At 45.7% G+C, this 23,165-nt stretch overlaps 1 protein-coding gene across 1 annotated transcript; it reads left to right on the top strand.

The window, feature by feature from the left end:
* Positions 1-841: 841 nt before the first annotated feature.
* SLC10A1 (solute carrier family 10 member 1) lies at positions 842-22,399 on the top strand. The gene is made up of 5 exons (XM_001500563.5): positions 842-2,276; positions 11,858-12,068; positions 17,817-17,995; positions 19,810-20,006; positions 21,938-22,399. The coding sequence occupies exons 1-5, from the start codon at positions 1,921-1,923 to the stop codon at positions 22,042-22,044; spliced, it is 1,050 nt and encodes a 349-aa protein (XP_001500613.2). The 5' UTR covers positions 842-1,920; the 3' UTR covers positions 22,045-22,399.
* The last annotated feature ends 766 nt before the right edge of the window (positions 22,400-23,165 follow it).

Here is a 23,165-nt window from a genome sequence, read left to right as displayed (position 1 = left end):
AGGGCCCCAAGTATGGTTGCACAGGATGTCTGTGTGGGTAGCGTCTCTAGTGTTGTGCAGTGCACAGCCTGCATAACTGTACATGGCAGCCCTGCATGGACTCCACTCTCACGTACTTCTGCTTTGCATTGTGTATCACATGGTCACCTGTGGTCTCGCACAGACTGTAAGGTCCCTGAAGGCAGAAACATGGATTATACAGTTTTTTATCCTCCCACAGTGCCTGGTGCTTAGTTGATGACCAAGAATTCTTCTCTAGCAACTCTGTTAGGCGGCTGCTTCTGACCAGCTCCAGGGAGAGAAAGCAGCCTTCTTTGGGCCTGTCCCTGACCCTCTGGGCACACTCAGTCCAAGCTCCACACACCCCCATCAGCGTCCAGTGCCCAGCACTCTGCCTGCTCTCCCCTTGAGACCAGATCAACTCAAGCACCAGGAAGTCATTAATATCAGAGACCTGAAGATGGAAAGGGGCTTGAAGTTCTTGTCACTCAGGGCCGTGGTGTACAACCCCACAGGCTGTGCACTGCCCAACTCCAAGAAGCAGCCTTCTCACACATAAGAGGCACAATGTGTGGATCCTGTCTTCCAACCCTCATCTATGCAGGACCCCCAAGGTCCCCAGGGGCCAGGGTTGGAGACTACTCATTTTTAGGTGGTTCCCCATACCAAGCCAAAATCTGTCCCCAGCCCCACCCCATAGTGGTTCACACCTTGGAGTGTGAGTTTCTGCGTGGAGTCCCAAACAGAAAGCCTAATTTCCTGTTTTAGCAAATATATAACCATGAGACCCCACCCAGGCCTTGAGGGTTCCAACCCAGCCAAGAGACGATTGCGCTTCTGAAGACAGCTCCCTCGTTCCACCTCCAAGGGTCCTACCCCTGCCACTGGACACGGGAGGGAGGCTCAGGATGGCCTCGCATCCACGGTGCGCCTGCCCCAGCCGGCCTGCCCTCTCCCCTGCTGCCCACCCAGAGCCTGCCTCCCAGCCTGAGACACACAGGCTCAGAGCAAAAGTGGAGCAGTCAGGAAGTGGAAGTGAAAAGCCGGTGCATTCCTGCTTCCTTCTCGGCAAGTTTCCAGAGCAAGGGGGCTCCTCCGGCTGCGGGCCCAGGGGTCTGAGCACAACGAGCCTCCGCAGCCGGGGTTCCCTCAGAGCCGCCCTTTGGGGAAAGAGCCCCCAAGCTTCCTGAGAGTCCTGGCCACCCAGGCAGGCTCTTCCCCCTGGAGGCAAGAGTGCTGGCGAGCGTGCCCCTGCCGTGGGACCTGTACTATCCAGGTTTGGGGGTGGGACAAAGGTTTCCCCAGCACAGGCCAGAAGAGCATGGGCACCTCTCATCTCCCAGGAGGAGTCGTGGCCTCCTGGGGGCCAGTGGAACACTTGCCCCTACCCAGTCCCACAACCCAGGTAACACTCGACTCTTTTCACTCCTGTGGGTTTGGGGGCTGATAAAGGTGACCGCTGGGCATGGGGAGGGCACCCTCCTCTGAATGAGAAACCTAGGCATCAGGGACTGAGCACAGCACAAGAAGGGCTGGGCGGGACTGGACCCCAGGGACGGAGTGTCCGTGGCGCGCTCAGCGGGGCTGAAGGAGAGAACTCAGCCCTCCTGCCCCAGAAGCAGCGAAGTGCCCGAGAGGAGTGAGGGGGCACCAGGAAGGCAGCAGAGGCAGAGGCAGCTGGGAGAGCCTGGGCAGACGCGCAGATAAGGCTCTGGGCTCTCTCCCCTTGGGGGCCACAGCCAGAGAAACAGCGCAGCCAGTTGCATAATCCTTCTGTTTGCCCGGAGCTGCATTTTGTCCTGAAACTCTCCGCCCTGGGAGGCAATTGAAGAAGATCCCAGCAAGGACCGGGCAGGGAAGGGAATCAGCTGGCAAGTGAGGGCTGCGCTGGGTCCCTGGCCTCCGTCGCCACACACGAGGATGGAGGCCCACAATGCGTCCACCCCGCTCAACTTTACCCTGCCGCCCAACTTCGGCAAGCGCCCCACCGACCTGGCGCTGAGTGTCATCCTTGTGCTCATGCTGTTCATCGTCATGTTCTCGCTGGGCTGCACCATGGAATTCGGTAAGATCAAGGCTCACTTCTGGAAGCCTAAGGGACTGGCCATCGCCCTGGTGGCACAGTATGGCATCATGCCCCTCACCGCCTTTGCACTGGGCAAGGTCTTCCAGCTGAACAACGTGGAGGCATTGGCCATCCTGGTCTGCGGCTGCTCACCTGGGGGCAACCTGTCCAACATCTTCAGTCTGGCCATGAAGGGGGACATGAACCTCAGGTAGGACTGGGGGTGAGTAGGGGGGAGCCTGGGGACAGGATTGGAGATGTCACAACTGAGGGGAAGAGCTGGGCTAAAGCCAGGAGAGGGAGTGAGTGGGGGCTGGGCCGATGCTAAGGCGGGGAGTATCAGGCATTTATTGTCAAGAGCTTCTGCTGGGCTGGGGGCAGGGGCTGGGGTACGTCTTGGTTTCTGCACCAAGCCAAAGGGGCCAGGCTGGTCCAGGGGCATCCTGGAGAGGCCCCTACTCCCAGAGGTGTCTCAAGTGGGGCACAAGGATTGTTTTGAAGGAGGACGAATTTAAACCAGTGGGGCTTCTGGAGAACTCTGCTTGCCTACACTGGTGTGCAAGCTGTCTGCTTTGAGGCCAGAGAACTGCAAAGGGGTGCAGACTGGTTCCAAACATCTCCAGGGAGATCAAGGTGGCGTGGAACCAAATGAGCCCCTCCAATTCCCGCAGAGCAGGCAAGAATCTCTAAAGATCCTCCAACTACCCGGGCATGTGGGCTGTCTTCTCTTAACATGCCCACCCAGCCGTCAGATGCGGGAACACTTCCATGCAAACACATAACCAGGCAGAGCCAAGTTTCCCAGTGCCGGTCTAGGTTATGCTGGGCCTCAGCTCAGACAAACTGCTGGGGGGTCACCAGCAGCATCCCCTCACCCAGAGCTTTACAGCAGAAATCGGTGAAGGCTCCCTCCCGCAGGGGCCCTTCCGAACAGGCGGGACTCTGGTGGGGAACGCCTGCAGAGTGAGGCCATTTCAGAGCCGCTCCGGCTCCAGCGGCAGCCTGGGCTGGGTGAAGGGAACTCCACCGGAAGCTCTTGCCTTTCTCTCAGCCTCAGTCTCAAGCTCAGTAATCCTCCGGGTCAGCCCTCAGTGGACACGCTATTCCATGTGAGGTAGGGCAGAGGATTCAGACAGTCCCTCTGCTGGGCTCTGTCAGCACCCTGCCCCTGGCTGAACTTTAGAAGGAAACCAGCCAAGTAGGGATCCCCTTCCTGGGAATGCCAAGCGAGGCTGGGGCCGATTTTTAAATGAAAACACAAGAGTGCTATTTGGGGTTTACCAGGACCTGCCGACTGAGAAGCTCTGGATTCTCTACCCCTACGATTCAACCCTCACGGAGGTGGTGGATGGGAAGAGAGGCACAAAGAGGAGGCTTAGCTTGTACATCTCCCATGGGAGCACGGGTAATGTTCAACCACCTGGCTATGAGCAAATTCTTGCCTCGCTCTAATCCAAACCCTTCCTGCTGCAAAGCAAGCCTCGGTCTTGATCTGGCCTGTGGACAAGCTCGTTAAAGCCTCTGTGTCCCGAGAAACTGGGACTAAGTCTTAATCCCGGTGTGGAAGGAGTGCAGAAAGCCTGGTGTCGGGGAGGCGTGGTTCCCCTGAGGGCCTTGTGGATCTGTGGAAGCAGCAGAGCAGAGGGGGACAGAGTAAAGGCCACCGGCAGAGTCTTTAAGTGTGAGTGACCGGAAGTCCCAGCCTCCTCAGCCAGAGGGTGCTGACGAGGTCTCTTCAGTGATACCCACATTTCCGAGGCTCTAGGTCCCCACCGCCCAGCCCCCAGTGACTCAGGGACGCAACCCTGCACGTTCTCCTGCTCAGCCTCCTGTCAGGGCACCTGGGGACCGTCACTTCTACCTGGACCCCACAAGAGATAATGCTCTGCTGGGACGGCCACCTTCTGCCATAAAGCCCCTTCCCACAGACAAACACCCCACGCACGTTAAACCATGCCCAGACCTCACTGGCAGAGCACAAATCTCGTCATCCATCACCACGTGCTGCCAGACTTCCAATTCCAATTTGAGTTCATCTGGGACAACTGGTTATGTGTATTATAATAACGGTGATGACGCTGATAGTAAACAACAGCCAGGCCCTGTACCACGCACTTTACATGAGATCCCCATCCGGTCCCCTGTGAGGCGGTGCTGGAAAAAGCCCCATTTTAGAGATGAGGAAACGGTGGTTAATACATTTGCCCAAGGTCTGGGGGCTCCAAAGCCTGTGTTTGTACTCAGATATCTTCAGGGTCAGGCGCGTACATAACAAACAAAGTGACTGTAGGCTGATTGCCAGCCTCGGAGGCATGGGCTCCCCAAACAGGGCAGGCGCCACGCATCTCCCCCACGGTGTCGTGTGAAGGGGGACCCGCCACTGCCACAGCTTCCTGCTTTTCAAGAGAAGGTAAAAGCTCCCTTTTTATGTGAAATCTCCAAATTTTTAAATATTGGCAACTCATTCAAAATTTTTTAAAACACTGTGCGAGCCAAACTATAGACACTGAAGGGCCGGATGCAGTTCCAAGGCTTCCATTTGGAGCCCTTTCTTTGAACACAACACCGTCCTATTTCTCATATAGAGCAGGGAGGAATCTGAAGACACCGAGTCCACTTTACACAGGAGGAAGCCGGAGTCCAGAGACTTGCCAGAGGTTTCCTGGAATTTGTGGGAAAGCCGTATCTGGAGCCAGCCCCAGGCTCCCTCCACCCTTGCTCTGCCTCACAGCTGGAGTGAGTCTGGGGCAGCTGCCAGCACGAGCAGGCAGGCACATCCCGGGAGGCTGGGCCGCCAGCTGGACATCAAGCAGGAGGCACGGCAGCTCCATCCTCATCCCAGTGGCCAAGCTCCAAAAGATGCAGGTAACCCAGGGGCCAGAGAAAATGCCCTCAACGCTGAAGCGAGCTTGGCTCATCCGCGCCAGAGGAGAGAGTACCAGAGGGAACTGGGCCCCTTGGACTGCCTTGCTGCCCCTCAAGTTTTTCGACTGCCCCCAACCTGGCCCATGGCAGAGACCAGAGCCAATGGCTGTGGGGACTACAGACTTGGACACAACCCAAGATTCCCGTAGGTCTCTCCACCATGGCACAGGAAGCCTAACCAGGACAGGACAGAAGCCAGAAGTTTCCCCCTTCACCACAGACCCTCATGAGTCTCCTCACACCCCCTCAGCTTCTGCCTCCAGGGCCTCTGCTGACAGGGACTCAAAACCCGCCCCTCAACCAGAGCATGCAAAGGTCCCAAAGCAATGTGTATGCAGCGCTCTGAAAACTTAAGCAGGAAGCATGACTAGAAAACCAAATGTGCTCCTTTGCCCTGGCCCCCGTGTTCCCCGAGAGGCAGCCAGTCCACGATGTTACTATGGAACAGGTTCCAATCTCAGGGCTAGAGTTTGAACGAGCCCCCTCCCAACCCTATTCCCCAGGATACACTGAAAATCACGAAAGTCACAGACACAAGCACCTTAGGAGATGGGCATCCCAAGCGCCCAGCACTTGCACACGTGGAGAAGGAGCCTGGAGGTCTGGGAGTGGGGTTCCCACACACCCGCGTGCACAAGGCACACCAAGTCCCAGAGCAAATTCCAAAACCCGTGACATGCCGAGCCAAAGTAAGCAAGACTCCTCCGCCCAAGGACATCAAAACAAGCGCGCAAGTTATGTGTGGCTTGTCTCCTAAGAAGAAATCAATAGCCAGCACTGAAGCCCCCGTGCCCCTCCCCAATCCCACCCCGCCCCCTTCCCACCCCAAAGGGAGCACCTGCGAGACTTTGCGTTCAGCGCTTCCACCGGCCTTTGACACTATTACCACTGATGTACATATCCATAAACAAGATACACTGTTGCATTTGAATGTTTTTAAGTTTTATATGAACAATATCATACTGATGCTATCACTTGACAACTTGCTTTTCTGAGATGTAGGCATATAAATAAAATAGCTACTTCGTGCATTTAAAGTGCACTACGGTTCCTTGTATTCATCCACTCTCCCGTTGTCGGACACTTCTGTGGATTTCATCTTTTGCTGCGGGGAGTGGTTTTGCGCATATCCCTCTGCGCTCGCACGTGAGAGCGTGTGTAAGAAAAGCAGACTGCTGGGTTGTGAGTTCACACATCAAGAAAGTCTCCGAAGTCATTGTTCCACTCCACACTTGCACGAGCAGGGTATGCAGATCCCTGTTTCTCCACGTCTTCATCTGCATTTGGAATTGTCAGACTTTAATTTTTTGCCATTTGGTGGGAGTGAAATCAGTCGCGGTGGTTTTAAATTTGATTTCATGGGAGGTCTAGTGCCTTTTCATATGTTTATTGGCCATGTGGGTATCCTCTTCTGGGACTATTTTTCTGTGAGACCATTGTGTTTTTCTTGTTAATTTGTAAAGTTGCTGTTTATGTATGTTGCAAGGGTCTACTCACAGTTTTGGGCTTGTCTTTACACTGTAATACCCATGTCTTATAATACAGAGGGCTTATTTTAATTTAGTCAAATTTACTAATATTTTCCCTTGACGGTTTATATTTTTTAGGTTTCTTTAAAAAATTTTTTACTACCCTCAAGGTCATCAGGATATTCCTCTACATTTTCTTTGAAAAGTTTTAAAGTTTTGCTTTTCACATAGAGATCTGCAATCAACCTATAACTTGTTTTTATGTATGGGGTGATCTAATTTTATCTTTTCTACGTAAACAGAGAAAATTTCCAGTACCATTGAGTGAAGTTTTCTCCCGTAATTTGAACTGCCTCCTCTCTTGTAGATTAAATTCACAAATGTGCCTGGCTTTGTGTCTCTCTACGTGGCTACCTTGCACTAGCACATTTTCTTAATTACAGTGATGTTATGCTAAGTTTCTATGTCTGAAAAGTAAATTCCCCTACCTTGCTCTTCTTGAAAATTGCATTAGCTACTCTTGGCCCTCTTCTCCTTCACTTGAATTTTGGGACTAGCTCTCAAATCCACAAAAAATATTTCTGGAATTTTGATTAAATTGGCACTAAAGTTATAGATAAATGCAGAGGCTATTTTATAATATTGTCTTCCCAGCCATGAAAATGGTATTGCTTTTTTTTAATCTAGGCCTTATTTTATACCTTTCTATGAAGTTTTATAATTTCTTACATAAAGATCTTGTATCTCTTTTAGATTTATTTCTAAATATTTTATAGTTTTGTGAATAGTATAAATGGTATTTTTTTACAGAATTGATATGCTAATTATTTTTCCTAGTATATCGGGACCTAGTTGATTTTTTTTATATTGCTAATGTATTCAGAACTCCATGGATTCTCTTATTTGCTAGCTATAATGGAAATTCACTTGGATGTCCCCTGTGGCCAGTCCTGTCACTGACATATAATGAAAGTTTAGTTTCTCCTTTTCCCATTCCTATGCCTTTTCTATTTCTTGTTTTGTTGTGCTAGGAAAAACTGGTATATGGTATCATTTATAAGAGAGGTAATGATAACACGTATCCTTGCTTTATTCCTCTTGTTGAAAGAAGCTTTCTAATTTTTCAGCATGAAGTTTACTGTTTGCTGTAGACTTTTGATACATACCCTTTTCAGGTTAATGAATTTCCACTCTGTTGCTAGTGTGCTAATTTTAATTAATTAATTTTTTATTGAGGTGATGATAGTTTACAACGCTGTGAAATTTCAGTTGTACATTATTGTCAGTCATCTCATAGGTGCACCCCTTCACCTTTGTGCCCACCTCCCAGCCCCCTGCCCCCTGGTAACCACTAAATAATTCTTTTTGTCCATGTGTTTGTTTATCTTCCATGTATGAGTGGAATCATATGGTGTTTGTCTTCCTTCATCTGGTTTATTTCACTTAACAGAAAACCCTCAAGGTCCATCCATGTTATTGTGAATGGGACGATTTTGTCTTTTTCTTTGGCTGAGTAGTATTCCATTTTTTATATACACCACATCTTTATCCATTCATCAGTCAGTGGGCACTTGGGTTGCTTCCACGTCTTGGCTATTGTGAATAATGCTGCAGTGAACATTGGGGTGCATAAATGTCTTTGAATTGCTGATTTCAAGTTCTTTGGATAGATACCCAGTAGTGGAATGGGCTCGGTCATATGACATTTCTATTTTTAGTTTTTTGAGGAATCTCCATACTGTTTTCCATAGTGGCTGCACCAGTTTGCATTCCCACCAGCAGTGAATGAGGGTTCCATTTTCTTCACACCCTCTCCAACATTTGTTATTTTTTTGTCTTGGTTATTATAGTCCTTCTAAAGGGTATAAGGTGATATCTTAGTGTAGTTTGATTTCCATTTCCCTGATGATCAGTGATGTTGAGCATCTTTTCATATGCCTGTTGGCCACCTGTATATCTTCTTTGGAGAAATGTCTCTTCATATCCTCTGCCCATTTTTTGATCAGGCTGTTTGATTTTTTGTTGTTCAGTTGTGTGAGTTCTTTATATATTATGGAGATTAACCCTTTGTCAGATATGTGGATTTGCAAATATTTTTTCCCAGTTTGTGGGTTGTCTTTTCATTTCCGTCTTCTTTTGCCTGGCCTTATAGAAGCTCTTTAGTCTGATGAAGTCCCACTTGTTTATTCTTTGTTTTCCTTGTCTGAGAAGACATGGTGTCTGAAAAGATCTTTTAAGTTCAATGTTAAAGAGTGTACTGCCTATATCCTCTTCTAGAAGTTTTATGATTTCAGGTCTTACCTTCAAGTCTCTGATCCATTTTGAGTTTATTTTTGTGAATAGCGTAAGAGAACGGTCTACTTTCATTCTTTTACTTGTGGTTGTCCAGTCTTCCCACCACCATTTGTTGAAGAGGCTTTCCTTTCTCATTGTATGTTCTCAGCAACTCTATCGAAGATTAGCTGTCCGTAGATGTGTGGATTTATTTCTAGGCTTTCAATTTTTTTGTTGTTATTGTTAAAGATAGGCACCTGAGCTAACAACTGTTGCCAATTTTCTTCTTTTTTTGCTTTTTCTCCCCAAATCCCCCCAGTACATAGTGTATATTTTAGTTGCCGGTCCTTCTATTTGTGGCATATGGGATGCCACCTCAGCATGACTTGATGAGTGGTGCCACGTCCGCGCCCAAGATCCGAACCGTCGAAACCCTGGGCCGCTGAAGCGGAGCATGTGAACTTAGTCGGCCACGGGGCTGGCCCCTGGGCTTTCAATTCTGTTCCATTGATCTGTGTGCCAGTTTTTGTAACAGTACCATGCTGTTTTGATTACTGTAGCTTTGTAGTATATTTTGAAGTGAGGGATTGTGATGCCTCCGGCTTTGTTTTTTTCCCTCAGGATTGTAGTATGCTAATTTTTATCATGCATAAACATTGGATTTTGTTGAATGACATTTTTCCACATGTATGAAACAATCATACTGGTTTTTTCCTTTAATTTGATAATATAGTGATATATATCAGTAGACTGTCTAATGTTAAACCATTCTTACCTTGCTGGGCTAAACCTATCTTGTTCATTGTATTGTTTTGTAAAGGCTTTGCTAGATTCATTTGCTTACTATTTATGATTTTTGCTCCTATGTTCATAAGTGAGAATAGCCTCTAATTTTCCCTTCTCATAATGTCCTTTTCCAGCTTTGATTCTAAAATTACACTATTCATATATGATAAATTGGGGCATTTTCCCCCTTCTTGCGGTCTCTCTTTGTATAATATTGGGACCATCTGTACTTTGAACATTTAGTAGAACTCTACTGTAAAACCATATACATGGGGCAGGGTTTGGAGGAGAAGTTTTAAACTACTTATTAACTGTCTTTAGTGTTTCTAAGTTGCTTAAGGTTTTCAGCTTAATTTGAGTTAGTTTTTGTAGATTGTATTTCCCAGGAAATTGTCCAATCTAAATTGAAAAATAAAAGTATAAAACTGTCCTTGGTTTCTTCCATGACTCTCTATCTTTATTCTATCTGTAATTATGTTCCTTTTTTCATTCCCAATATTATCAATTTGTCTCTTCTTTCCTTTTCCTTGATTAGTCTTGCCAGGGGTGTCTACTTTATTGGACTTTGTAGAAGCCTGTTGTTTAACTGATCCTCTTAATCAATCTACATAATTTTTAAAACATATTCTCTCATCTTTAATATTTTATTTCTTCTCTTTCATTGGGTTTACTTTGTTTTTCTGTTTTCTTGAGTTAGATACTTAGCTCATTAATTTTTAGTCTTTCTTTTCCTATATAAACATTTAAGACTATGAATTTTCCTCTAAGAATTATTTTATCTGCTCCCCAGATGTTTTTACTTTTTATTGAGATATAATTCACATACCACAAAATTGACCTTTTTCAAGTGTATAATTCAGTAGTTTTTAGTATATTCACAAGGTTGTACAACTATCATGGCTATCTAATTCCAGAACATTTTCATCATCCCAAAAAGACACCCTGTACCCATTAGCAGTCACTCCCCATTCTTCTCTCACCCCCACCCCAGCAACCACTAATCTAATTGCTGTCTGTATAGATTTCATATAGATGGAATCAAACATAATGTGCCATTTTATATTTCTTCTTCTTCTTTCACTTAGCATAATGTTTTCAAGACTCACCGATGTCATACCATGCAGCAGTACTTCATTGCTTTTTATGGCTGAATAATATTCAATTGTATGGATATACCATATTTTGCTTATCCCATTCATTAGTTGATAGAGATTTTGATTGTTTTCCATTCTCTTGGGTACTTTCCCACCAGAATGGAAGCCAGAGCCATATATTGTAACATGAACGTCCACAAATCTAAGAATGTTCCCTAGCAGCTTCATTCTCTCAGTTGGTCTTTCTGGAAGGCTTCTCCTTATACAGGGTCCCGGGACTAACATGTATTAGATTCCAAATGGAAACGGCAATAGGACAATGAGGATACAAATGAGAGCTAAGAGGATATATTATTCAGACTCTGAGACTCACACTTTTCTTAAATAATCTAAGGATAAACCAGAAAGTAAAGAACATGAGAATATCGATGTTGGGGACTACAATAGTATTCAAGACACGAAGCAGGTCTGATGGCCAGATTGTCTTGTCACTTACTTGACGATGGGTAACTATTGCTGTCTTCTCTACTACTGCACCATTATGGTCAATTATTCTGTTTCTACTGCTTTGCTGCTATTTCTTTTTACAGTCCTTCTAATCAAGGCCTCCGTTTACCGCTTTTTCTTTGAATGGTTTTTGGCTTCTGCCTCACCATCCCTCCCATGCCACCCACTCCTGAAGACCAAGTGTTCTGTCACTGTGTCTCATATTCAAATTCCCCAAGAGAGAAAACGCTCTTCATGTAGTTATTCCTTGTTCTCTCAGTTGGACAAAGCAACTATGTCCAGCTATGCTCTAGGCTCTAAGACAGGCACCTAGCAACTGTGGAACAAGAGCTATTCTATGATCCAATGGGCTTAGAGCAACAGGATCACACAGTCAGCTTTCTTCCAAATGGGCTATGCATATGCAAGTGCTCAAAGCAAACGAGTTCTATTATGGAGATCAGAAGGGCTCCTTCCACTGTAAGCACACAGGGACTGAACCAGTTGGACAGACCTGGGTTCAAATCCTGCCTCGGCCATTACCACCAGTGTAATGCTGAGCAAGTCACAACTCTTCTAGTCCTGAGATTCCTCATCAGCAAAAAGGAGATAGTATGCCTACCTCCTAAGGCTACTGGGAAAAGGAAACGAAGCAGTGCATGTAAAGCACCCAGCACAATGCCTGCCACACAGCAGGCACTCAACAAAATCATCTGCATTAATGGGCTCTCTGCACTCTTCCTCTGTCTCCCTCCCAGCATCGTGATGACCACCTGCTCCACCTTCTTTGCCCTGGGCATGATGCCCCTCCTCCTGTATGTCTACTCCAGGGGGATCTATGAAGGAGACCTGAAGGACAAGGTACCCTATGGAGGCATTGTCGTATCACTGATCCTGGTTCTCATTCCTTGCACCATAGGGATCTTCCTCAATGCCAAACGGCCACAATATGCACGCTATATGGTGAAGGTAAGAAACTGGGGGCCTGGGCATGGAGCAAGACCACCACCATCCTCTCAGGGTATGGCTCAAGGCGAGTCATTTGGGCTTTTTCAGTGTCCATTTCCTTGTTTGTTTAAGGGGAAAAAGGTGTACCATTGGAACACTACTTCGTGCAATCGTAATGTACATGAGAATACTTAAGAAAAGTTAAAAGTAGTAAAACACTACACACAACTATAAGGTATAATCATTAGTTTAATAATAAACTTGTGTTAGGCACCCACTAGATGCTAAATTTTATGCTACACTCTCTAAGAATTCACTGTCCTCAAAGAGTCTGACATTTGCAGAAAGCTAAGTAACACAAGAACCAAGAACCAACATGGTGTACAATCAGGTGTTGGCAGAATGCAGAGGTGAGGTGAGTGATGGTCAGTAGTCAAGGAAGACTTCCTGGAGGGGACAAGCTTGAGCCAGAGTGTGAAGAAAGGGTCCGGTTTGGGTCAGCCTGGGGAGAAGCCTGAATAGAGGAGGTCAGAGTGGGGCCAAGGGCAAACTTGGCTGATCTGACAAGACAGAGGGGAAGAGATCAGGGGAAGAGGTGGTGTACATACTCCCAGCAATTCAGAAGTGGGGTGGGAGTGGAGTAGGGCCCCAGAGGGTTTGGGGAAGCCCTGTGGTTACAGACAGGGCATCATGCCACTGTCTTGCCCTCGGAAGAATCACAGACTCTTGGAGTGCGGCTAGGGTCCCTCTGGCAACTTTTGTGACCTTGGAGCTCAGTTCCTGTCAGTCTCCCGTTTGGCTCAATGTTCATTCCCCAGGGCCAGGGCTCCATCCTGGTCCTCAGGAAGGACTCTGCCTCCTGACATCCTGAGGACCTGTTCTTGTCTCTGCTCCTGGATCTGTACCTTTGGGCTGGTCTACAGGCCACGCTGCTTGGAAGCCCAAGGCTTGGTAGCAACTTTGGGCCTGGGACAAAGCACCTGCAAGTCAGGTTTTCAGGGGTTTTTGAGTCTTTGCCCTTATCCTGGTGCAGTCCTAATACCTGGCCACTGCTCCCCTTCCCACCTGTTACAACACATGGAAGTTATTCCTCCTCCTGTGCATGGCTAGTCACCCTACCTCAGCTCTGGATGGCATTCCCTCCACCCTTGATTATGCCCCCCACCCCCACAGCCTCTGTCCTCTAGCTCTTATTTCATAACCATTTCTCTATTTGTCCTTCACAATCAGCATTAGTACAGGTTCACATCTCTCCTATCTTTAAAAAAAACAAAATGAAACAATCCCTCACGGGACTCCACCTCCCATTCCAGCCAACACTTCTCTTTCCTCCCCTTCCTAGCTACACTTAACATTCCTTCCCACATCCACTTCTCACATACCTTCCACTTCCCCTACGCCACGACCAGGGCTGTTCTCACAGGTGACCAGGCCCTCAACAATTAGTCTCCATTATCTGAATCCCTCTCTTCTCTCCTTCATCTCCCATCCACTCACCCTCTTAATGACCACCTGCTCCACTTTCTTTGCCAAATCCAATAGACATTTCTCAATTCTTCCTTGGCCCTTTAGCAGCTTTTGGTATGGTTGACCACTGTCTCCTCAGAAGCCTTCTCCCTCAGCTTCGGTGACTGCATGCTCCTGCTCTCCTCCCACCTCCCTGGCAGTTCTTTCCAGACTTCCTTATGAGTTCCCCTAGTAAAAGTTACTTCTCTGCATTCAGCCCAAGCTTTCTGCTTTTCTTGCCAGATATTCCTAAGTCCAGGTCTCCCCTCCATGATATCTGGTTCATCTCAAAGACCATCTACAAGCTGACAACTTTCAGAACAGCATTTTCAGTCCCTCAACTCTACCCTGACTCCAGAATCCATTTATTAACTGCCAGATCTTCCCACATGAATACACCTCAGACATCTAAAACTCAGCATGTCTGAAGGTGAAATCATCTCCTCCTCAAGCCTGCCCCTCCTCCCTCCCTCCCTATGGGAGTATCTCACTGAAGGGCATTCCATGTACCCAGCTGCGCGAGTCAGAAACTGCAAAGTCATTCTCAACGTCCCCTCTCCCTCCCCACTCACACCCAGCTCATCAGTGACTGTCAATACTACTTTCTGTTGTTTGAATCCATCCATTCTCCATCTCTGCAGCCGCTATCTTCATTCAGGCTACTATCCTCTCCTAGACAACTGAAACAGCCTTCTAACCCGGCTGCCTGACCCAGTTTTACCGAGGGTGGAGATGTAAAGTACAAACTCTGCCACTTCTCTTCACTGCTTAAAGCCCCTCACTGGTCCTCTCTCCCCACGATACAGTTTAAACTCCTTCATGTGGCTCCTCAGGCTTTCTCGATTTGGTCTCAAATGATCTGTCCAGTCTCAGCTGTTTTCTCTCTGCACACGCCCTTCCCTCCACCTGGAACACTCCCTACACTAGCAGAAAAAAAAACCAGAAATGTTTGTGTCCGCCATCTTATTTAGTCAAGATGGCTTGTGGAGGTATAGGAATAAAAAAAATCACACAATATAAAACTGTAAAGTGACCTTTGATATCATTTAATGCAATTCTGCCCTTCCCCATTTTATAAGTGAGAAAACCATGAGCCAGAACCCCAAGTTCACACTGCTAGTCACAACTGATCTAAGAACACATGCCTCCTTTTTACCTTAAAGTAACTTTAATTAAGAGTATTCTTCTGAGGATGCAGAAAGCAGCTCAGATCTTAAAGCTGGAAAGGCTTTCAAGATAAAGTTCGGTCTCCTGCCTTATTCCCATTGTACAGACAGAGTCACCGAGGCCCAGGAAAGGTTCTTGGCAGAGCCAGGGCTACTAGTCAGTCTCCTGTTCCTGTTGTGATGCACATCCACTACTCAGTTCAACAGCAGAAACAGAGTCAAAATGACCCAGAGAACATTAAAAGGCCTGGGCCGAAAGACAGGGACTCATACGAACAGCATCAAAGGTAATCTACAAAACACAGATGTACCTTGGACCCACTTTGTCCCTGGCTGACCCTTCAGGGTTGAACCAGAAGGTCAACAGCTCAATTTATCAAATATTCCCAATCTGTGAGGATGCAGACGAGCATGTGGTCAAGATGCAAAGGCTGAGGTTGCCTTGCTTTTGTGGCTGAGGGCTATACTCGTCTTTCACCTCCGTTTCATAAAATTTAATAACAAGCTAAAAAATGAGCAATCGTCCCAGTCTCTTTGCACACTTAACCCTCCTAGAGACTTTCAAACCAAAACTACCCAACTTCTAATAGCTGACTGCCAGAAGGTATGTGCTCAAACTCCGCTCCAACAGTTGCAGCCCCTAGCGGGAGGTCACACATTTAGATACACCAAGATACAATTTCAGGGATGCCATTTGGAAAGGCAATTCAAGTCACACTTTAATTTACCCATGCAAGGGTTTATTTAAGCCTATGTGGTTAGAAGGTTGATGACCTCAGCATGACGTGGTCTAGGAGGCACTTACCATAAGCCATCTACCACTCTTTGGTAAGGGTCCCATCGTTACAGACTCGACCGCTCTACCTATGCTTTTCCCATCCCTGCTGTTCCTGATGAACTGACCCGACTCTCCTTTCCCTCACAGCTTCTCCCAGCTGGTGGCTTCTGCTGCTCCCAGCCTGCTGTGTCTTTTAACACTTCTCTCTGCTCCTGCCTCCCTCTCTAATTCTGCAAACTCTTTAACTGAGGGGATCTGATTAGTTTGGTCACTCACTGATTTGTGTAGGGGCACCTTTGTGGGAAGACTTTGGGCCAGGTCATCTCAGTCACAAGCTGATGGACTGGCTGCCCGTGAATGGACACTCACCACAGCTTCAAGCAGCTATGACAGGGCAGTGAAGTCAGGAGTACAAAACATGGTGACCATGGAGAGGCAACTACCTACGGTCTTTGTCTCAGCAGGAGGTTGTGGATATAACCACAGACGGCAGGACTGAGTGCGACAGGAAACTTTGAGTTAAGTTACTCTCCTTCACTTATAACAATTTAGTGAGTGGTTCTTATATGCTAGGTCCTGTGCTGTCAAACCTCACCCAGACATTGAACGACTCACCAGAGCTGACACACTGGAGACCGGCAGAGCCAGCTCTCACATCTGGGTCACACCAATGCCTGTGCTCATAACCACTCCACAGCCCCAAGAGCAGGAGGAGAGTGAGGGAATGCAAGTGAGGAAGAGGGCCTCTAGATTCATGGGCAATTCCTGTAGCCCAATGTCCCCTACATTATCCATTACACTCTTTCAACGGGAGCAAAAACTGGTCACTGGGTAAAGGACAAATCCAAAAGGTGAAATCAATTAAAAGTGCAAGGGCATACTGGGGGGGCTCATCAGTTAACAGTCTTTGAATAAAACTTGGAAAATGTGGTGATTGAGGAGATCTGGAAAAGTCCTTCTCCTGGGATAGGGCCACTAGCTGGTACCAGTGATGTTTTATATGACCACGTCAGTTGCAGCATGGATTTAAAAACACAGAAATGCAAATCTGTGCAGCCGAAGTTTGAGCAATGTAACTGTTAAAATGTTACCAGGACAACGATGTGAATATAATTAATGCCACTGAATTGTTCACTTAAAAATGGTTAAAACGGCAACTTTTATGTCATATGTATTTTACCACATTTAAAAACCGTATTAGGAAATACAAAATACCACACGTGAATGAACTGGAAACTGAACCAACACATATAACCATTACAAAATAACATGGTAAGTTCTAGAAAAGTTTGCTATGTATTCCTTTACTCAGAAAATGAGAGGAAGTGTCTTAAATTTATGCACATATTTTGATCAGTTTGAAGTGTGTCACTCCAGAATGCAGACGAAATTTAAGCACACTTTGAAAGCCCACATCCTTGTTACATGCTGAAAAATCAACGTTGTAATTTCATCAAAAACCTACCTACTAAAAACTCAAAATGCTATGTAAGATGCAACTATAAAATAAACTTCAAATGAACACATCCCATTGTTCCTAATGAATGCTGCTTTCACAGCACTTACCTGGGAAGGGTGGACCTACATGTTTCCGACAATGGCGTTATTACCCAAAACATTTTGAAACTCCTTTGGGGATCTTCCTTCATATCCAATTTGCAGGTCCCTCGGGAGTAAGCTCATCCCTTTACAGTTACACATCACTAGGGATCTAAAATCACATCACCTGACTTGATCACTCACTTTGTTTACCAGCTTCGCTTCAAATGACTCCTGGCAATTTCCAGACATCAAATTCATCCTAAAACCGCTAAGTTCCTACTCAGAATGGAAGTATCTGAAACAAGTATGACAGGTTCTAAGAATGACTTCCAATGAGTTCCAAAACATCTAGAGTGATGGCAGCATTGTAGGATTGTGTACACAGGCTCCAAAGACAGTCTCTGCAAGAGAACTTTTAATTTACGAGACCACTTTGAGGGAGGAATGAACAGCTTCATTTCTTCAGAACCCAGTACTTCACTAAAAACCTGCTATGCGGAGATGTCAAGCAGCAGCTGTGCTTGGCTGAGTCTCTAGCAACAGAGACGATCTCCTTCATCAGATTAATCAGGTCTCTGTCCTCCAAGAAGATTCCTAGCTACTGCTAATCCCAAAATGATGGAAGATACAGGTCTTGTATTCCCTTCCACTTCAAATGCCATTTTTTTTTATTAAAGTGTTTTCCAGCTCCAATGCCCACCTGAGCTTCCCCACCCATCTCTGCTTCTCCCTGTCCCCGATGACCCTTCTGCCTCTTCTTTTTGTCCTCCTGCACAGAGTGGAATGATCATCATGCTTCTGTTCAGTGTGGCTGTCGCAGCACTCTCTGCCATCAATGTGGGCAAGAGCATCATGTTTGTCATGACACCCCACTTGCTGGCCACCTCCTCCCTGATGCCTTTCATCGGCTTCCTGCTAGGTTACATGCTCTCTGCTCTCTTTCGCCTCAACGGACGGTAGGTATTACTTTAGGCCCACTGTCCCATGGACCTCATTCTTGTCCTGGTCTCTCAGGAAAAGGATGAGATCTGAGACGGGGGAAGGCAATTTCCTACCAATATGGTCAAATGCATCAAATGAACAAGGAACTTTGGACTGTGAGAAATATTGGGGAGGGAAGGTACTGAATAGGTTAGAAATATAAATCGAAAGACCAAAGGCATCTAATCAAAGAGCAACAGCTCATGGCAAAGTACTCCCTCCACAGCCTAGATTCCAACTCCTGCCCAACTCCCTGGTAGCTAATGGCACTGGGGTAGCTCCATGTCATCATGAGAAGTGTTGACAATGTTCTTCTTTTCCCACCCAGGCTCTAGTCTTGACAAGCACACCGTTAGGCGACAACTCTAAGTAGCACTCAGAACTGAAGTAGCTGTGGACTTCAGCTATAATCTAATCCAGTTCACAAACACAGCTGCTACTTTAGGGGAACAGAGAGTTTGAGAGCCCGGAGCAGGAACATCAGGCACCCTGTCCATACACAGCAGCACATTTCAGCAACTTTTCCTCTCTTCGGCCACAGAAGACAAATGCTATGCAGGAGTCTCTTCAGAGTGATCGCACCCTAGCTCCCCAACCCCGCCAAGAAAACCGAATTGTTATAAAACACAATTTAAAAACAACTACCCATTTTTAAAAACATGCTAATTTAAAAAAGAACAAATTACTATAGGATGTAACACATGGTGTATAGTAGAGCCAAAAGGCTGCCAGTGACCATTCCATGTCCATTTTCATGAAGACAGTGATATGAATCATAATAAACGGCCATAGCATCAAGTGTCATCAGTCATCTCCCCCATAAATGTGCTGAGACAGCTCTCAGGGATTTTTTAGCGACTATTTTAACACATTAATTGCAATTTAACAAATTAAAACGTATTCATTCAATGTAAACATCTCATTCTTTTTTTTTAAAGTTTACATAAATTCCATCAGAGTTGGCCTGATCAGGTCTCTGGCTGGGAAAGATTTGTTCTGAGCTAACATCTGTCGCCAATCTTCCTTTCTTTTCCCCTCTCCCCAAAGCCCCAGTAAATGGCTGTATATTAGCTGTAGGTCCCTCTCTTCTATGTGAGCCGCCACCACAGCACGGCTACTGACAGACAACTGGTGTGGTTCCACACCCAGGAACCAATCTGGGCTGCCAAAGCAGAGCATGCCAAACTTTAACCACTAGGCCATCAGGGCTGGCTCAACATCTCATTCTTTAATCCATAACGTGTTCTGAAGATACATAATGGGGCTGAGTTAAGTTTTTTTTCCTCCCCAATCCTCATGTGTTTGGGACTTAAAGATGTCCAAGCCACAAACCTGGGAACAGAACAAGGACTCCAGACATTTCAGTCAATCTTCTGTGTGTTGAAATTCTAATTGTTCTCTGTGTAAACGCTACACAAGCCAACGAGGGATACCAGGTCAAACCTCTTACACCCTCACCAGGCAGGTATTTCTCCAAATTTTAATTTGGCAACCCCACAAAAGCAGACAAATCATAGATGTCCAAGCTACTCAGAAATTGTCATAAAAACTCTTGACATGAATCTACTGGTCACCATCTTGCATACAGCTGGCTCAGTTGTTTTAAGAGATGGGTCAACTTGACTTTTCTTGAAAGCACGCACACTCTAATACCTGGCTCACTTTTTTTTCCTATGTCGACTGTTTAGTGGGTCTTAAGAGTACCTGGGAGAAAGGAGATGGGCTAGGGAGGTCATACTCTCAGGTCCCTTTCTGTGAAGGCATACCAGGTTCTTTTTAACCTACACAGCTGCAGACGCACTGTCAGCATGGAGACCGGATGCCAAAATGTTCAACTCTGCTCCACCATCCTCAACGTGACCTTCCCCCTTGAAGTCATCGGACCACTTTTCTTCTTTCCTCTCCTCTACGTGATTTTTCAGCTTGGAGAAGGGCTTCTCCTCATTGCTCTCTTTCGGTGCTATGAGAAAATGAAGCCTTCCAAGGGTGAGTACTTAATCATTCCCCCGACTTCTGCTCCCATATTGGACCTGATCCTGCCAGCAAGTTAGTTTCTGGCAAGGACCTTTTGGATGGGGCTGTAACTCTTACCAAACCCCTAGGAACCAGGTAGCACCAAAGTAGTAGGAAGGGATCTCAAAAAGCCAAGGCTACTTCATTAACTGCACTCCATGTCTGCTGGGAGAATAAACTGTGCATGGTTTGCCGCATGAGATTGAGGCGATTTGCGCTGCTTTGTTGAACTCAGGAGACCACACAGGGCTCAGGACAAGGAAAACAGGACAGAATTGTGTTGGACATTAGTTGTGAGATGTTAATTGTGTGAAAGGCCCCTATTTACAAGAGTTAGGGAAGTTTCTGTGTTCTTTAAAACTAGGTTCTTACGTCCTGGACCAAGTCAGAGCCCCAGCACCACTGGCACTCCTACGAGGGAAAACATAAAAGCATGCAGCCTAATAACCCAGAATCCAAAAAAGGGATTCCAATTCTGGTTACACAGTAAAGAAAACCTAAGTATAAGCTTACTAAATAGTAACTACTACTACAATAATCTAGTTTAACTTGATTTATACTCTGATTACTACTGGATTAGTAACTTACTAGCCAATCAGCACCTCTTTTCTAACATTCTCAGAGCATTCCAGTCTCTTCAAAATATTACCAAACCTCCAGAGAGGCGAGAGTCCCTTCCTCAAAGGAGACTTTAATTCCAAATCTTTTTTTTTTTTTTTTTCAAACCAAGAAACTCAACCTTACTTCGTAACTTATTTCGGTATTTTCTAACTCTAAACATCAGTATATTCTGCTTAATCACAAAAACCCTTCAAGTGACTGCAGGTTAACTGAGGGCCCTTCAAGAGCTTTCCCGGCAGTAAGATGCAACTTCCCCTGGGGGAGCAGGTTATCTTACAGTAGCAAATGCAGATTTACATTTACAATTAGCCAAAATGTCATCTTGGTTATCAAGCAGCCACAAAGAAATAAACGGCCCATACTTCAGAACCATTTTATAAGCTTTGGTTCCAAACTACACTGGAGTTGTCCAAAACCATCTAGTCTTATGCTTATCTCAGAGCAACTCAAGAAATCTGTCGTCCTTTTAAGTCTCCACCTTCTTACACACACACACAAATGCAAGAGGGGGAAGAAGGTGCTAAACCAACCAACCATGTCCCTAGGTTTGCAGCGTTAGCCTAGAATGGCCTGGAGCCATACACTAATTATTGGTCTTTGGCTCTCAAGACCTAAAAATAACTTCAATCACAAGGCACCTCAGAAGACCCTTATGGCAAAACTAAGTGAAAACAACTTACCTCTTTGGAGTTAATGGACTGATGGTAAAAGCCCAAGCAGCAGAGCTGAGGGTGAAAATCTGTCACAAGTTTTGTGCTTTTAACCCCTGTACCCTTCTACAGAGACGGGAGAACAGGAAGCGTGGACCCAGACTCTTATTTTCACAGCTCCTGACTAAGTCCATGTAGGCAGGAAAAGGGGTAGATCAAACAAGATGGGGGAGGAAGGAGCCTGGAAACTCCCCCTTGGAAGACTTTCCTAAAGCTTTTTCCTCCCTGCCCCCTCCATGCTCCCAGAATGCAACAGTCAATCTTTCTTAAACTCCTACTGTATTGCATGTATAAAGAAACTGGAGACGGAATGATGAAGAGTCGGTATTTTGCTAATTTGTAAGACTTTTTCTTACTAGTATTACCATTAGGAATGCTGAGGTGAAAGTAAATCTTTCCTCAGACTTTAAGAGTAAGTCATGGGAGGAGAGATGGTCAAGATACAGAAACAACCACAAACCACCACATAGCACACCTAGGAGTAAGTTGGTCTTCTTTTATCTTCCAGATAGAACAAGCTTTGTAATAATTACTGTTTTCTTTCCCTACTCTCGACTCTTTTCAACTTTACAGATAAAACAAAAATGATCTACACAGCTGCCACAACGGAAGAAACCATTCCAGGAGCTCTGGGAAATGGCACCCACAAAGGGGAGGAGTGCTCCCCTTGCACAGCCTAGCCTTCCTCCAGTGGCCTGGATTCTGGTCACAAGGCAGTTCAGAAGACAAGTGTGGGAATTTCAGAGAGCAGAGAAAGGAACACCAGTAGTGTCTGAGTCTTTTTCCAGGATCAAGCTTTGCCTGGAAGACAGAGAGTCTCTACCCAAAAGCCTCACCTAACCCAAGCTTAGAATTTTGATACTTGTTTAAAAAAAAAAAAAAAGCATACATGCTCATTGACAACCCCATGAAAGCAGAAATCAAAACTGTCTTTTTGCCCCTGCATCTCTAGAAGTTTCTGATAGGTGCGTAAAAGGCAATTTCCGAACTAGCCAATAAACAGGTTTTTTTTTAACCTAAAATCAATTACCCAAATTCTGTTCCAAGTTTTGTGACCCAAAAAGAAAATAAATGCTCAGAGCACTGTAGGATTAGGAGACTTCAGATGTCCTGTCTAATCTTAAAAATTCAGACCCCATTCCTTCCCTTTTGACATTATTGGGATTAAAGCTCCTGAGGACACAAATACAACACCAAGAACACAAAAGACGACACGACAAAATGCAAAAGCAATTGGACAATACAGACTCAAAAACTCAGCCACGACAAAATAAGACGTTTTTGCAGAATGCAATTCCAAAAGTAGAGGGGGAAAACTTTAACAAAGAAAAGCCAGGAACACCAACATCAAAAGAAACGTTTCACTAACCTAATAAAGTATCACCATCAGTTCATAAGGTATCCGTGGTTTCCACATTACACTCCCTCAAAATTTAGAGTACTGCAAACTATTGCCAAATGCGTAATTTCTCAAAGAAAGACACTCAACTTAGAATTCTTAAAGTTCAAATTTTCTCCAATGAAACAAACATTTTACATCACTCCTATGCAAACAAGGACCAAGCAAAAGATTAAAGAACATGGACAACTAACATTAACACTTGTAAACAGATGACCATGTCCACTTACTTGTGGTTTTAAGATCATTTAATATGATTAGGTACAACTGAAACCAAGATAAGTTAAATTTAGGGCATCAGTCTGGCAAATGTCCAGGATTCCTAATACCGGAACAAGTTTAAGAATCACCGATTTGGGTCATTAACACCCTATTAAAAATGCAGACTTGTGAAAAGGTTTG

Source organism: Equus caballus, chromosome 24 (assembly GCF_041296265.1).
Source record: "Equus caballus isolate H_3958 breed thoroughbred chromosome 24, TB-T2T, whole genome shotgun sequence".
Taxonomy (NCBI): domain Eukaryota; kingdom Metazoa; phylum Chordata; class Mammalia; order Perissodactyla; family Equidae; genus Equus; species Equus caballus.
Note: the sequence above shows the minus strand (reverse complement) of the source record. Positions and strands in the feature narration are given on the sequence as shown.

Coding starts and splice junctions, on each gene's coding strand:
- SLC10A1 (XM_001500563.5), top strand. CDS start 1,921: ATGGAGGCCCACAATGCGTCCACCCCGCTCAACTTTACCCTGCCGCCC. Junction 17,996..19,809: donor CTCTTTCGCCTCAACGGACG/GTAGGTATTACT, acceptor TAACCTACACAG/CTGCAGACGCACTGTCAGCA. Junction 20,007..21,937: donor GAAAATGAAGCCTTCCAAGG/GTGAGTACTTAA, acceptor TCAACTTTACAG/ATAAAACAAAAATGATCTAC.